The sequence below is a fragment of the Heteronotia binoei genome, chromosome 1 (assembly GCF_032191835.1).
Source record: "Heteronotia binoei isolate CCM8104 ecotype False Entrance Well chromosome 1, APGP_CSIRO_Hbin_v1, whole genome shotgun sequence".
NCBI classification, from domain to species: Eukaryota; Metazoa; Chordata; class Lepidosauria; order Squamata; family Gekkonidae; genus Heteronotia; species Heteronotia binoei.
Window position 1 is genome coordinate 53,404,895 of NC_083223.1, and position 17,040 is coordinate 53,421,934.

The window sequence follows — 17,040 nt, forward strand, 5'->3', positions numbered from 1 at the left end:
TGCTCAGCCTTTCTGCCTTGCAGGAAGGCTGATGGGGGGGCGGGGAAGCAGGAAGGCTGATGCGGGGTGGGGAAGCCAACAGTTGCCTCCCATGCGATGCAAGCCCCTTCCCCAGCTCAGCCTTCCTAGCCCCTTCCCCAGCTCAGGAAAGCCGACAGTTGCCTCCTGCCCACCTTGCAAGGCGCGCGGGACACAATCCCCTTCCCTGCTCAGCCTTCCTGCAAGGTGGAGGAGCCAACGGTTGCATCCCACATGCCTTGCAAGGTGCGCGGGACACGAGCCCCGGCCTGGATCATGGAGGGGAGGCGCCCAGCAGTGCTCCCAGGCAGGGTGGCGCCCTAAGCGGCCGCCTACCCGGCCTGCTCCCACGTGCTGGCCCTGGTTCCCCCCCCCTGACCTTGCAGTGGAAATGGGCGTGAGGAGGCGGGGAGGGGATAGCAGCGGGTGCCCGGAGGTGACAGTAGCAGGTACCGGCCCAAGGCCGCCGCCTACTTGGCCTACTCCCACACGTCGGCCCTGGTTGAATGTGATTTTAAACTACACATTTATCCAGGTACTGTTCCCCAGTTTTATTTGTAAAGTGAATATGTTCTATATCAGGGGTTCCCAACCCCTAGGCTGTGGACTGGTATCAGTCTGTGGCCTGTTAGCAACCGGGCTGCAGAGTGAGGCAGAGAACTTTGCCTACTCCTTATTTAAAGACCCCCCCCCCCATGGGGGTGAGGGATGGGGTGTTGGCTTGGAAGCAGCCTGGGGCAGCAAAAACCCGAGCACCCCCACCCTCACTGGTCCATAGAAAAATTGTCTTCCAGAAAACTGGCCCCTAGTGTCAAAAAGTTTGGGGGCCACTGTTCTATATCGTTCTTATAAATATATGTATGAATATACATGTCGGATATATGTGCCTTAACTGTTAGGGAGAGATTGCATTGTACTACTCTGAACTATAGATAGAGGAAATTATTTTTTAAACCCATTCTGTGTTTAAAACAGAAATAGAAAACTAGTAAAGCAGATGACAGGACAGGGCTGGACTAAAACTTGTTTCCCTGATGTATCACTGTTCTAATTGCAAGTTAATATTTGCATGGACCATTTGGGAAACTTATATTATCTAAAATACTCCAGTCAGCCACCTGAAGTCTCTGCCATCACATTCTTCTATAAGTAAAGGTTCCACCTGTATTTTTCTTATACAAGGGCAAATTTTAGGTTTTTATCTTTTACAGTTTCTGAGTAGCAACCTTTTGTGACCAACAGTCTTATAAATATTATTGGGAGAAAAAAACCTCTGGAGCAGTGTTCCAGTCACATCTCAGCATTAATCAGGACTACCATACAAGCTTTTTGTGCCCTTTTGCAGAAAACAAGTATAACTTTTAGCTCAAAAAACAAAAATATAATGTATAAAGGTATTTTATGTAAACAAAATGAGTGCTTTCCATTCCTAACATGCTGTCATCATTGACATAAGAGTTTCTCGCTTTCTTTTATTTCATTGTGTCCAAATCTGTTCCTTTTAGATTACCACAATGGAGAGCAACCTGAAGACGATAGAAGAGGAGAACAAAGTAATTGAACAACAAAATGAATCTCTTCTTCATGAATTGGCCAATTTAAGCCAGTCTTTAATTCATAGTCTAGCTAATATCCAGCTACCGCATATGGTAAGTGACTGAGGGTACAAGTTAAGGGATTTGGCAGTCTCCTCCTCCTCATACAGTAGATGTCTTTTTGTTTTTATGTTTATGGCTCCTCAACCAGGTGGAGATTTGCGGTATCAACCCTGCAACCATAAAGATAAATTTAACTTCTAAAAAAGACACGGTGGGCCAGTTCCAAAGTCTCCTGTAAAATTAAGTATGTTCTAACATAGGACTTTTAAAAATGCTAAGAAAATGGTGTCAATGTTCTGTCATAGTATGTTATGCATAAATGAATATACAATTAAGCAAATAGAAGTTGTATATGAACTACTATTTAATATCTCGTAGGAACCAATCAATGAACAAAATTTTGATGCTTACGTGACCACTTTGACGGACATGTATACAAATCAAGATCGTTATCAGAGTCCAGAAAATAAAGCCCTACTGGAAAATATAAAGCAGGCTGTGAGAGGAATTCAGGTGTGAACAGCTGCTGTAGTGGTGAAAATCTTACCTTAAAAAAAAGGATGCCTCTTGTTTTTTGCTGCTGTAATTTACCAGAAAGTGTTATATATTTCTTTCTGTTTGAAACAGTGTTATGCTTACAAGACTTCATAATGATTTTATGTCTTGCTTTAAAAATAGTAACTGCAGAATAGTTTTTTGAATACATTCACATTTTGTACGTTTTCATATAAGCTGACATAGTGTGATATGCCATGTAATGTTTATAGCTGCTAATGTATGCACATTTTTGAGGTAAATATATTTCTGAAGAGGTAAGCTGATCAAAATAAATAGAGTGTAAATTCTTTTTAATGCTTTAGTGATTAAATGTTTTAGTATTTTGAACTGAAATGGACAAAAAAAAATCCCCGCTTTGAATGACAATGTTGCAGTCAGCGGCCACTTTTTAGACACTCTCATTTTGCCTCGTGCTGGAGGATTTTATGGGATTTAAGAAATACATTTTGTGTGCATATTGTTTCATAGCAAGAATTGGTTGCAAAAATGCTTTATTTTTGAACAATGCTTGAAAATATTGTGTGACTTTTGTTTTCAGAGGATGGTATGTGGTGGGGGCAATAAAAAGAGGGGTTTTGGAATTCCAAGCAAAGGGCATGAATTAGATGTGAGATGTAAAAGAAGTAATTTATTGTAAGACAACATCAAGCCATGGAAACTTGACAGAAGATTCAAAGCAGCTTAAACAGCACTTTTTAATTAACTTCTAAGCATTGCATGATACAAATATGGGAACTTCCATAATGACAGGAGCTCTATCAGAGGTGGACAACGTGAAGATTTCAGCTTTTCTTTTCAAATACACTTTGGAGTCAACATCCTCTTATCTCTCCAGGACTTTTAAAAGTGTCCCTCTGAATTATCTGTTCCAGCAATGTAGTTTATTTTCCCCCCTAAAAATACAGTCTTTCCTTCTTAAGACAAAAGGCAATAATTTAAAACATTATTGCCTTTTTAAAAAAGTTTTTAATTTGGGAATAACTCCAAATGCTTTTCTTCTCAAAAACAGTTACTGAGCTGTATTCATTGCTATGATGCATAGTCAGTGGCATGCAGCTCAGTTCAGAGTTTGATCTGATCTTTTCACTTTGTTCCCTTTTTTCACTGTTTAGGTTCTGCTTTTTTTTGTTGGCGTACAATCATTATTATTGTGGCATTTCCATATGCTATTTGTTCTAACCTATTGCAAAAATGAATGCAATCAAAATTTAATGTAACTGAATATACTTTGGCACTTTTTTTGCTTTAAATTGCATCATTTCAAGCTTAAAAACGTATTGTACTTTTTCAGATTTGATTGTTATTTCTTCAAAATAACTGCACTATATGTATGCATAAGAACACTTTTTTCTTGGAACATTTTTGATTTCCATTGAAACTAGTAATACAAATGGTGTGTTGTGTTTTGTCAGATGTTGAATTAATTTCAATTTGATAGCATATCTTTTCCTTCCATGTCTTGATGTTATGCAGAAAGTACAAAAGTACTTTAAAATTTTGTTATGAAAAAAGATGGGTTTTGTAAAAAAAATAATAATAATAAAATAAAATATTTTTAGCAGAACAGGACTTACAGGGTCATTGTCCCCACAATGTGCCAGTTGACTATTTGCACTTACCTTGCCCTATATATCCATACGGAGGTGTGCAATTTCTCGTGTCATTAGCTTTGTGACACTAAATTTGAACAAATTAGAGTGGAAGCCGTGATGGCTAATCCAGTAATATTGCTAAGGGGAGACTACAGGGATCTCACAACAAATATTCTGATACAATACTCAACCTCGGTATATATATATGTATAAATATATGTATATCCCAGCGGCACTTTATACTATTCACTGTACAAAAAGCTTACAGTTTTCCACGAGGACTTTAATAACTAGCTGGGAGAAGATTATGTAATTACTTTGGGGGCTCTGCAGGATCTTCTCTGCATAGTGCCCTCCTTTCTGTTGTGCTATTAGTTGTAGCTGCCATGCTCAGAATTGCCTTTTTGAGAGCTGAAGCAAGGTGCTTGTCGTTCACCTTCTGCCATATATATTGTACTTTTTGCCCTAGCCTCCTTTTAGGGCTCTCATTGTTCATAATGGCATATGCATTTTTCCACTGCATTGTGTCTGCAGCTTCTTTGCCAATATAGTAACGCTTTCTGTAGAGTAATAGATAGTATCAGTTTTGGATTCTTATTGTTATCACCTATGTACAATGGAAAAGGGATTTTAAGCACAAATCCGCGCTGCTCATCTAATGTTGGTACATAATATCAAATCAAAAGTTATCTGTGACTATTATATAGGGATCACAAAAGTGTCACATATTAGAATGCTGACCTTTTCATCTGAACTTATTGTGAGTCATCAGAGTTTTATTTATTCTAACTTATTCTTCATATTCATTTCTAAGTTTAATTTTAAGTGATCATTTATTAAGACAGAATTTTGTATAAACTACTTATTGTGCTCTCTGTGGAACTGAGGTTTGATTTATTTTTGTACTACACGGCATGGGTTTGTTGACATTTTAATTTTGCTATAAATGTGTGAAATCACAAGTTGCTGTGATAACTTCATTTTTAAATTGTGAAATTTGTACAAATTTTGTCATGCTGGATGTGAACACATCTTACTCTAAATAAATAAATAAATAAAAATGTGTTGCCACATTTGTAGCACAGTGGTTCTCTGGTCAGTTAATACCGCTTTTTCTTAACCCCCGAAGTACTGACAGCTGCCTGGATTCAGCTATTCTACACAAAGGGAACTTTATTCATTCTTATTCACTGAACTTCCATACAATGTTTTCAGATGTTTCATTATTTAACCGTCATTAAGTTTCATTCCTGAACTGGCTTATGTTTAAAAACAGCTGAGATTGACCAAGCTGACATAGAACAATAGTACTAAAATTATTAGAATGTCAGTTGTTCGTATTTCCTCATTTGTTTACACACATATATCTGTTACACACATGAGCTTTTATATTAATCCAGGAGGCTTTATATCCACATTTGTCTCCAGGAGCTTTTATATATACACAAGAGCTTTTATATTCTTCTCCTGATCTATCCATTCACATTCTTTTGCATGTGCAAATCAAGTCTCTAACTTAAAAGAATGAACCTGTTTCCTAATTTAAGGGGCTCTGTATATGTATTTCGATGCACTGGATTGCACTGATAGTGCCCCAACATATCAGATGTATAGCTGTCATACATAGGATTTCAAGAGTAATCATGGTAAAAAAAAATAATGAGGCCCAAAAGTTCACAAATTGATTAAAGACCAGACTAAATATCTCACAAATTTAATTTGTGAACTTCCAGACGCCTTTTTCAGGGCGGTGGCATAGGCACATAGCATCATATTGTACCAGTTACATTGCTCCCATTTTGAGCGTCTTTAAGGAAGTGTTGGATATTCATTTTTTTAAATAACCACATTTTTGAGGTAAATATATTTCTGAAGAGGTAAACTGATCAAAATAAATACAGTGTAAATTCTTTTTAATGCTTTAGTTATTAAATGTTTTAGTATTTCGAACTGAAATGGACAAAAAAATTGCCCGCTTTGGGGAAGGGTTAAGAGAAGAGACCGCTGTTTAACTTCTGCCATATAAGTAGGAACCAGCTGGCCATGGCTGTGCAGTAGAAGGTTGAGGCACACTATTCATGTACAGCCACAAGAACATTTACAGATTAGGCAATACCATCAATCTACCTGGGCGCCTTGCTGTGTAAACACAATGGTCCGCAGAGGAGTTTACATTTTAAAGCATTTTTATTTAGTTAAAATACTTATATCACACATTTCCTGGTACTGATAAGTTAGGAAAGTTAACAACAATTTACGGAAACCTGGGATCACAGCTGGAATGGTTTTAGGTACAGATTTGGCCAACAGACTTTGAAACTACTTTCTGAAACAGGTTCTTGACCCAAAACCAACAAATCCAACTGACAGTAAGCACTGAACCAATTCTTCCATCATGCTGTTTGTAACCTAACAGCTTAGGCTAACTGGGACTGTATTATACTGTCTGTTTTGCATCTAGGGGAGAAAGTTTGGGGTTAGGAAGGACTAGGAATAGGCATGAACCAGCTCACAAACTAAAGTTCATGATGAATTTTGACCAGTTTGTAGTTTGTGGGCTCAAGTTGATGGCAGGTCAACCAGCACAAATACTCAACCAGTTTGTAGCAGTTCATTGATGGATACATCTCCAGACAGGCAGTTTCCACTCAATCTAAATGTTTACTGAACTTCAAAGCAACTGGAGGGGGGCAGAACTTGGAGGGTATATAGAGGATCATCCAGGGGAGGTTCCCTGTGACTCTGATGTCTCTGGCTTGTACAGGATCCATTCTACACATTCTGAACCTGTAATTTCCCCAGAAAGCACTTTCCTGATGATACCTTCTTTGGGGGCAATAATTTGGACCCTGTAAATCCAGTTCATACTGAACTTGAAATGGAAGGAGAGAAGAGTCAGACAGAGATCTGCAAATTTGGTGTCTCTAGCATGTGGAGGGGGGGGGGGAGTTTTACCACCTCACAAACCAAACTGGTTCATTCGGCAGCTAAAAGTTTGCAATGGTTTCTGGTTCATGAAACCATTGCAAACTTTTCTGGTTCATGAACCTATTGCAAACATGAATTGAACTGCATTTTTCCAGTTTGTGCCCATCCCTATGAAGGATTTCAGGTCTTTGCTCTTTTTATCTTCAGAACTGCAGCTTTACAGTCAAATTGTAGGCTAGAAGGACCACCATCCAGTTTGTTTAAGTGAAGGTGGAGGACAATAAGAAAGCCTTAGGTAGCGCAAACAAGCTGCATTGACTGCAACCTGGCGATGAGGTAAGACAGGATCTCAACAAATCTGGACCCCTTTCCCAGACCTTACTTAGGCTGTTTCTACACTCAGGGTTGATTCTGATTTTATGAGCATTGAATTCGCCTGCAAAAAAACTGTTCAAAAGTACTTTTGTAAAGTGAGGAGCAACTCCATGGTGAAACCACTTTGGTGCCAATTCAAGAAAATGAGTGTAGACACCTTAAGATAATGCAAAGCAAGACAGAAGTGATGGTGGTATGGTAGATGAACATTTTAAATGCACACCAAGAGAGGATCTTCTGTCAAGTGTAGAAACAGCCTTTGTCTTTTTTCCAGACCATCTCCCTGACCATGTCTTGCACCAAACATAACCAAGATGCACTGTAAGCTGAATCCTGTTTAAAATGCATGCCTCTAAGCACAACTTCCCTCCCTCCCTGGCTTCTGAAGCAGCCCCAAATATCCCCTGAAGCAATAGGGGACCCTATTGCTTCAGGGGGCCCTAGAAGCAATATAAGGGGCAAGTTGGTAGGCTCATCAGGAGGGAAAATTGATATCCCCTCTCACACATGTAGATCTTCTTGACAGGATCCAGTGCAGGAGTTCGTATCTGCACAACTCACTTGGGTACTAGGGACATAGTTCCTCAAGTCTCTAAAAGAAAGGCTAGTTATAAATGAAATAAATGGTCAAGTTCTCTCTGTATTTACCTGTTTCTTTTATTTCACTTATACCTTACCTTTCTGTCGAGTGGTGGCCCAAAGCAGCTTATTTGGCGACCTTCTCTTCATTTTATCCTAACTCTGTAGTAGGTTAATCTAAGAGCATGTGACTGGCCCAAGTTCTCCCAGTGGGCTTGCATGACCCAGTAGGGATTCAAACCTGGGCCTCCCAGATCCTAGTCCTCCACTTTTACACTTACTATGAGCAGAGCACGAGAGACCAAAAAGTGTGGAAATCATGCCAGCAGGGAACAGTTATTAAAATGTGTATCAACTGCTTTTCTCAGAAATACTCAGGCCACAATACAGTAAAAATGCTATACTGCACATAAAACAAAATACATATGATCCAACCCAAATCCATAACTTTAACAACAACAACAATCAAATCATCCATGGGTAATTCTGCAACACTCTCAGTGATATGCTACTTCAGCAATGAGCAAAGCTTGCTGTCCTAGAAGGCAAAGTTTCTGTTTTCTGTGACCAAGTTAAGCCATGAAGTAATAACACAGACCATGGAACTTCAGGATGTGTGCAGTGAGTCTTTCCCTCATCACTAACTAACCACAGCAAATCGGAAATTAGGGGGCAGGATTCCAAGTGGGAATATGTCACTTTTAGACCAATGTGAATTCAAGCAGATTCTCTCAACCACAGGCTGCATAAGGGTTTGGTTTTTTTTTTTTTTTAAAGTAACATTCTCCTGCATTTCACCATTTAGGGCACCACTGTCAAAAATGTGTTTGTTATTCCAAAGCCTTCTGCTATAATCAGTAACATTCATTGGTTAGTTTAACCATGAAAGGGGAAATCCATCATGGACATCACTAGGGGACATGGAAAGGACTCATGCACAGCAGAAAATAAATAAGATTTTTGTTTCACTGGGGGGGAGGGGGAAATTGATATTTTAAATCAAGCACTCTATAATATTACTTGTCTTCCAGCTAGAGCTAGACAACCAGCGGGTTATGCTTTACATCAAACATTGTATGATATATCCAATAGCTAAGTTCTTAGGATGAATTGCTTTCTTGAGTTTCCATATAATCTCTGGAAAAGTTACTTGTGCTATACAACTTTACTTACATAGCCAACAGGTATTGGTTGTAAAATGCACATATTCTTATAGCTGCCTCCACACAGAGGGTTTTCCCCATGTGGAGAGAATGATGCCCTTGATATTTTGGGGACAGTCTAAGTGAAGTTGTGCTCCTTCTGAGCATGACACACGGACTTCTTCCTATGAACTGGCTCAACAGATGATAGTGCAGGACAGTTACAAGCAGAGCATCTGTTTGGATACCCCACTGGTAGCTACTATGAGGAGAGGGACAGAGCTGAGCTCTGCTTTCAAAGTGGAGGAGCTAAGCTCTGCATTCCCCTTATCCTTTAGGCTCACTAGACCCTCTGCCCAGTATCTCCATTGCTGCTTGACAGCGTGGAGGAGGAAATGGGGGGATCCATATTGAGGTAGTGATGTCCCTTCCAGGTTTATGCTGTAGATGATATTGTGCCACCGGCATGTCACTCCCCCCACCCTTGCCCCTGTCTTATGCCAGTCCTTCAATGGAATTTAAAGGATTCCTTAGTATTTTTTTTTTAAAAAAACATTTTGGTGCTGAACCACAGTGCAGCTTTGCACCAAGGATCAGCTGGGAAAGGGAAAGGGGGGAGGCTACCAGGCATAAAGGAGGCTTGTTTGATTTTTGTTGCATTGGGAGAGGGGAATAATGAGAAATGCACCCTCAATAGCATGTGTAGTAGGGTTGGGGCAAGTGGATGTCATCCCTACCCATTTCCTCACCACTCCGTCCTGCTTCCAAAGCAGGGACACTGTCTCCCACTCTTGCTTTGGAAGCATCCTATAATTCAGAACTCTAACTTCAAAAATAGTCTGACCTTCAAGAATAGAACTCAGAGTCAAATTAATTGACAAAACAGATCTTTTCACAAACCTGAAAAATGCCTCAGGCTTGCAGTAAAATCTGAAATCTAATAAATAAATAAATTGCGGGTTAACCCAAAATAATAAATGAAATACATATAGCTAAAGATGGGGGGTGGGGGTTAGATAAAAGGTAGGTTATTTGGTGCAAGTGAAAGAGAGAAGGAAGCTGGCAAAGGTGAGGATATTTGTGTTGACAGGAGGAGGGAAAGAAGTAGAGTGAGGAAGATGATACAGAGGACATAAGGTGTTCCCTTCAAGTTCCCCACTGTACAAGTGAGCCCAGCCTGGTGCCGAGCACAATGTTACTAATCCATAGTTTTTTTGGGATAAAGGCTATCAAGTGTAAGGAAGGAGGGAAAACTAAAGACAGGAGGAACGATAAATATAGTTTGACTGGCAGGAAAGAGAGAAGGAGGTGGGAATAGGGGAGAGGCCATGAGGACTTTTCAGTAAAGGGATCTATTGGGGAAAGTTAGATGCCCACACAAGTCCTCTTGGGTTTCCACTTGTATGGAGCCTGCTTCGGCAGGGAGGGCGGGATATAAATAAAAATTATTATTATTAATATTATTATTATTATGTGTGCACATATATAGGTTTCCTCTTCTTTTATTAGCACTTTACCCTCTCTAATTTCATAAAAGCAGATACTATGGATGTCCATAATATTAAAGTTGAGGAAAAGACTCTCAGCATTTATAAATCACAATACTGCATGAATAGTTTTCATTCAGTGAACTGATATATTATTCAAATAAGTTTGGTACTCTTAAAAAATAAAGGTAAAGGTAGTCCCCTGTGCAAGCACTGAGTCATTAGTGACCCATGGGGTGACATCACATCATGATGTTTTCTTGGCAGACCTTTTATGGGGTGGTTTGCCATTGCCTTCCTCAGTCATCTACACTTTCCTCCCAGCAAGCTGGGTACTCATTTTACTGACCCTGGAAGGATGGATGGCTGAGTCAATCTTGAGCAGGCTACCTGAACCCAGTTTCCACTGGGATTGAACTCAGGTAGTGATCAGAGCTTGGATTGCAGTACTGCATCTTACAACTGCAACATGAGACTCTTGGATAGCATTAAAGATAGTGTTTCTGATCTAAGTACATGTACACTGAAAACAAAATGGTTAGTATTGTAATGCCCCTGCATATATGTATAGTGTGGCCTCATTTGGAATACTGTGTTGTTGTGGAGGGGGGGGGAAGGTAAAAGGAGATATACATCCAATATCTTCATCTTCTTCTTAATACCGGGAAGCAAAGGAATACTATACCCGACTATCCTCAGAAACAAGAAAAAGTCAGCATTTTTAGATGTCAGTTTAATTAACCTGAGGAGCCCCATAGTGCAGAGTGGTAAGCTGCAGTGCTGCAGTCTAAGCTCTGGTCATGACCTGAGTTTGATCCTGGCAGAAGCTGGGTTCAGGTAGTTGACTCAAGATTGACCCAGCCTTCCACCTTTCCAAGGTTGGTAAAATGAGTACCCAGCTTTCTGGGGGTAAAGTGTAGATGACTGGGGAAGGCATGGCAAACCACCCCATAAAAAGTCTGCCGTGAAAACACTGTGATGCGACGTCACCCCAGAGTTGGAAATGACTAGTGCTTGCACAGGGGACTACCTTTACCTTTTAAAATTAACCTGAAGTTGTATGCAATGTCCAAGAAATATAGTTTGCTGCCAGAATAAAGCATATTTTATCTCATATATTTGATTTCTGAAATGTCCATACAGTGACAACCATGTGAAATTAACTGTATTTTTAAAGACAGCATTTATATAGTAATCTTTAAAAGAGCTGCTAGAAGTAATACCAGCAAGGGGCAGTGTTTGACAAAAATCAAGATGAGGTGGGAATAGTTGAAATTAAGACATACTTTCAAGCAGTATGTCTCAGACTTTGTCTTTAAAGAGAGCTACTTCAGAATAATGGGGGGGGAAATCCCCAGATACCCCCCTCCTCCGAGCGTGTTACAAAATTATGTGCTGTCCTAGAAATAAAACACGAACTTAGAAAAGAAACAAAACTGTCAACTAAGTAGCACAGAGAAAAATCCTGACATAAAAGGTATTTTTAAGCCTATAGCAGATCTTTTCACCATTTTTTCCTGAGTCTTCTTGGAGATGTATGTACCATTTTATAGCAGCTAGTGACCTACTAGTATGTCATGGACTACCAGTCACAGAGACCCCTGCTTTACAGAGTATTACAGTACAAAGTATTTTACCAATCCCAGCTTTAAATTCATCCAAAAGCAACTATTCTTTACTTGGCAGAAATCAGCAACAAGTTCACAAGCTCTGATTCAGGTCTTCAACTACAAAGTGGAATAGTTTTCATCTAACTTTTTTTTAAAAAATGTAGTATCATGAACACTGATTAAAAATACAAAAGGAAACATTCATTAGCATTTCTTTGATCCCAGATTCTTTGTGAAGCAAAGCATGAAATATGTTGTCGTTTGTGAAGCAAGTATTTTCAAGGTTGAAAACCTCAGCTTTGGGGTGCTGCAAAACCCTACTAGGTAACCAGACACTTCCCATTAAATTTACCACAGTGTGAAAACCATCCTTTGTTGGGTTGTTGTTGTTGCACACATTCAAATTGCAAATGTTAACTTCAAATTCATTTTTTAAAATTCAAACTCATATTCCTTGTCTGAGACTGTTGCCCCTGATCATCATGGATCATCAGAGACACTGTTCAACATTTGTTGGCAGGACCCAAGCATTCCACAACTCTGAAGAATGATCAAACACAAATGAAGGAATGACATCCGAGCACCGATTTTCTTTTGAATTGCTCTCGATTATTTATGACATTTCCTTGGAAGCAGGGCAAAACCATGTCTTTTGCACAAGGATTTATCTTCTTTAATGCCAGGACTATGTTTCTGATACTTAAAATCCAGTGGAATTATACTGGTAGTAGACCTCTTTCTCAAAAGCAAGTTCAAAGTCTGAAAGAATTGGAATTCCTTAATTTTGGGGGCATCCAGGCAACACTTTGTTTCTTCCCAGCTGAAAGGGGTGAAATTCTAACTCCTTCACACTTCCAACTTGCCTTTGAGAATGGTCATTGAAGTATGAATGAAAAAATTTCACTGACCAAAAGCTTGCCCAAAACTTGTTGGGCAGCTTTGTCTCTGGACTGTATTTTAGCCAACTGAAGAATAAGCTCCCAGTTGCCCTGAAAGATTTTGAACAGTGCATCAGTTTTCATATGCAGCAATCAGCTGATTGCTTCCCTTGAAGATTAGGGTTGCCAGGTCCAACTCAGAAAATATCTGGGACTTTGTGTGTGGGGGGGTGGAGTCAGGAGACTTTCCCATTCCCTAAAATAAATAAATAAAAATACAGCAGTGCAGTTCCTCTGAATACAGTCTTCATTTCCTCATCCCCCAGCAGCTGCACTTCCACTAAATCAGGGGTGGCCAACGATAGCTCTCCAGATATTTTATTTTGCCTACAACTCCCATCAGCCCCAGCCGGCATGGCCAATGGCTGGGGCTGATGGGAGTTGTAGGCAAAAAATATCTGGAGAGCTACTGTTGGCCACCCCTGCACTAAATGAAAATGAACACACACACAAACACTCTCACACAAAGCAGCCAAAATAAACACAGCACACATACACACTTTTGTGATCTCACTAGGGCAATTTACTCATGGGAGTTGCTGGATGTTACCATGTACTGTATTTCAATCAATTCTTCAGATTAACAGAAAAATGAAAGCAGAGCAGCCTAGGGGGTGGAGTCTTCATACAAACCAACAGAGGGACTGCTAGCTTCTCTTCCTTTCTCACTTGGTTCACACACTCACTGAGAAGGCCTCACCTTGCCCATTCAGCTTTTCTCTTGCTCAGATTTAAAGGTGCACACACAGTCCAAAATAAAGGCATTTTGCAGACTTCTTTTAAAGGCGTGTGGTGGCTCTCCCCTGCTGGCCAGCTGTCTGGTGGCAGGGATAAGCCTGCAAAACTGGGGGATCCCCCACTGTTACTGGGGGTTGGCAAACCTATTTAAGATAGTCTGCTCTGAAACCCAAAACTCCTTTCCCTACCCCAAAAGCTAATGCAATTGTAGCCTGCATTAATAATGAGCAGCAGTATTCCCACTAAACTGCGCTATGTGTATTGGGCACACCAATTTTCAGTCCCCATCACACAGATTTTCCTTTCAGCACAGGGGTCCAAGTAGTAGGCAGCCCAGCCCTCCCTCAGCCCCTAACTGCACTAACTAGAAAGGATAGCCACTCCTGACAGTTCTCCTTCCGGCCAAGTGAAGCAACCTGGGAGCAGATTCTGGGGCCAGAAGCTTCCAAGCCGGGTCTGCATGTGAAGGTGAGATCCCTCCCCCCATATGCAGATCTCTGAGCCAGCTTCTCCTGGCTGGCAGTTTCTTTCACTCACTCAACTCTCTCCATCTATTTGCTTTCCTCCCTTCCTTCCTCCCATCCTCCCTCCCTCATCCCTGTTGGGACTACAACTGTGGTGTATGTGGAGAAGGGTCTTCAGCCTTCCCTCATGAACCATTTTTCTGACCTGAAATGTTTTTATTTGGGCTTTTGGGAAAACTCACAAGTGTACACAGTTCTTATTTAAAAAAAAAAAAAAGTGTACACAGTTCTGATCTGAATCAAACACCAACAAGATTCTGGTGGAATCAAGGTGCCACTGGACTCCTGTTTTATTGAGGACACAAAAACTGAAGAGCTATTAGGGTACCGTCCTCAAGCTTGGCTGTACTTTTATAAGCAAGGATACCTGGGATTCCTACAGAGATATCATGTTATACCATTGCTGACAGTGATTTAATTATTTTTCTTTGTTCTGCCGGGTGCTAGTGGGCAAGGCCCACTGGGGGTGGGTGGGACATATCACTGGGCATATTGCACCCCTACTAAAAGCCCAACTGCAATAACTCTTAATTTGAGCTCAGGTTTGTGCAGAGAAAAAACAAACTAAGCCAGCTGCTATTCAACTGCTGGTAGCAGCTAGCAGACACCTCACCTGCCAGAATATCTATGTTCCTCTTTTGTTCATATGAATTCAGTCTTTGCAGGATTGAGGACTGTGTTCATTTGAGCAGTTTATTTACACACTGAAGGGAATTTAATCAAACCCAGTCACATCAGGGAAACGCTTTAGGCTCTATGTCCTGTTTGTTGGCCCTCTCGATTAACTATTTTGACTGTTCTGTGAATTAGAATGCTGGACTAAATGGACCACTGGTTTGATCCAGCGGGATTCTTATTTTGTTCTTAACTTCCTCTAGCTAGGAGGGCTTTTGAGCTGAATTACAGAATCTGAGGAAGCGTCTGTGTTTTCATTGCCACCTTTACCTCAAAGAGGTGGGTAACAAGTATATCTATTAATTAATTAAAGTATTCATGCCCCACTTTCCCCATAACTCAAGGCAGGTTACAAATTCAACTGAAAATACAAGATAAGCACCCACATAGCTCCCACTCCCATTTCCAGGGTTGTTGACAACCCTAAACATACTGTAGTCCCCTTATATCCTTAGGAAGCCTATTCTATAGGGAGTTATGGAATGTGCTATAGGAAGGCAGGAAGGCTAAAGTCTTGACAGGAGATAAGTGCTACACAGACATATGAACATATGAAGCTGCCTTATACTGAATCAGACCCTCAGTCCATCAAAGTCAGTATTGTCTACTCAGACTGGCAGCGGCTCTCCAGGGTCTCAAGCTGAAGTTTTCCACACCTATTTACCTGAACCCTTTTTAGTTGGAGATGCCAGGGATTGAACTCGGGACCTTCTGCTTGCCAAGCAGATGCTCTGCCAATGAGCCACTGTCCCTTCCCTATCCTCCGATTAATTTTTAATTTGTAAAAATTATATCCCAGCTTTCCAGTTTCCACTCAAGAGGGTGTATAAAAATCAGATTGTATCACTTCATAACATAATACAGAAAATGTGTCCAAATATATAAAACTAACTGTCCCATCTATATAAAAAGTGTTGCAGATATACATCCAGTGGACAGAAGGAAACATCATCAATCAGCAAAGGCTATCAAAAATAAAATCAATAGGCCCTCCTAAATATCTTTAGGTCATAATTGAAGTTTATTGGATATAACATTTTTTGTTATATCCAATAAACTTCAATTATCACCAGATAACCAGATAACAAATAAAAACACTTAACAAAAAGACAAAACAAGAATAATAATAAACTAACACAACATATAACAAAGAAAGGAGCTTAAGTTTGTGTCAATATGTAAATCATTTCCCATCATTTCAGTTATCATACACTTTTGCCCAATTGTATAACGGATTCCAAGTTTTTTTACATTTCTCTATATTTCCTTCTCTCAGTTTAGTTGTTAAAAAGTCCATTTTTGCTACTTCATATAACTTTTGCAAAAATTCCTCCTTCCCTGGTACTTGCTGTTTTCCAATATCTAGCATATATTAATCTACCCACAGTTACTATAAATATCTTTAGGGAAGGACTTTATAAACATCTAAAAATTACAGTCAGCAAATTATCTAAAAATTACAGTCACCTGGAGCTGGCTGCGGCTCAGATCATGAGCTACTCATCGCAAAATTCAGGCTTAAACTGAAGGAACTGGGGAAGCCATTAGGCCATTCAGGTTTAACCTTGATCAAATCCCTTATGAATATACAGTGGAGGTGAAGAATAGGTTTAGGGAACTAGAGTTGATAGACAGAGTGCCTGAAGAATTATGGACGGAGGTTCCAATTCAAGAAATCTCTGGGGACTTTGGGGGTGGAGCTAGGAGACTTTGGGGGTGGAGCCAGGAGACACTGGGGTGGAGCTAAGAGCAAGGGTGTGACAAGCATCACTGCACCCCAACGGGAGTTTTGGACATCGCATTTCAATGGACGGCACACCTTTTTAAATGTCTTCCTTCCCTCCACCCTCCCCTTCTCTGATTTCACCTCAGAGGTGGACCGGAGCAGGCGACACTGCTGCGCAGCTGCCGTCTCTTCTCCGCTTCACTGTAACTGCTCCTCCGAGATGGGCTCAGGCTGAGCCCATCTCGGAGGAGCAGCTACGGTGAAGCGGAGAAGAGGCGGCAGCGCAGCGGTGTCGCCCGCTCCGCCTCTGAGGTGAAATCAGAGAAGGGGAGGGTGGAGGCAGGCCAGGAGTGTGGCGAGCTGCGAGTCCGGGTCCTAGAAGGACCCAGATTCGCGGCTCGCCACGGTCCTGGCCTGCCTCCACCCTCCCCTTTTCTGATTTTACCTCGGAGATGGAGCAGAGCAGGCGATGCCGCTGCGCTGCTGCCGCCTCTTCTCCGGTTCGCCTTAGCAGCTCCTCCGAGATGGGGTGGCTCGCCACGCTCCTTGGCG

The 17,040-nt window shown here is 40.8% G+C and overlaps 1 protein-coding gene across 12 annotated transcripts in view; it reads left to right on the forward strand.

Annotated features, from left to right (window-relative positions):
* MYT1L (myelin transcription factor 1 like) overlaps nucleotides 1-4,853 on the forward strand; it is a 513,986-nt gene extending 509,133 nt beyond the window's left edge. For all 12 annotated transcript variants that reach the window (XM_060234467.1, XM_060234449.1, XM_060234515.1 and 9 more), the window contains 2 exons: nucleotides 1,524-1,667; nucleotides 1,995-4,853. In XM_060234467.1, coding sequence (XP_060090450.1) covers nucleotides 1,524-1,667; nucleotides 1,995-2,135 — 285 coding nt within the window. In that variant the 3' untranslated portion in view covers nucleotides 2,136-4,853. The remainder of the gene's footprint in view (nucleotides 1-1,523; nucleotides 1,668-1,994) is intronic.
* Nucleotides 4,854-17,040: the final 12,187 nt, after the last annotated feature.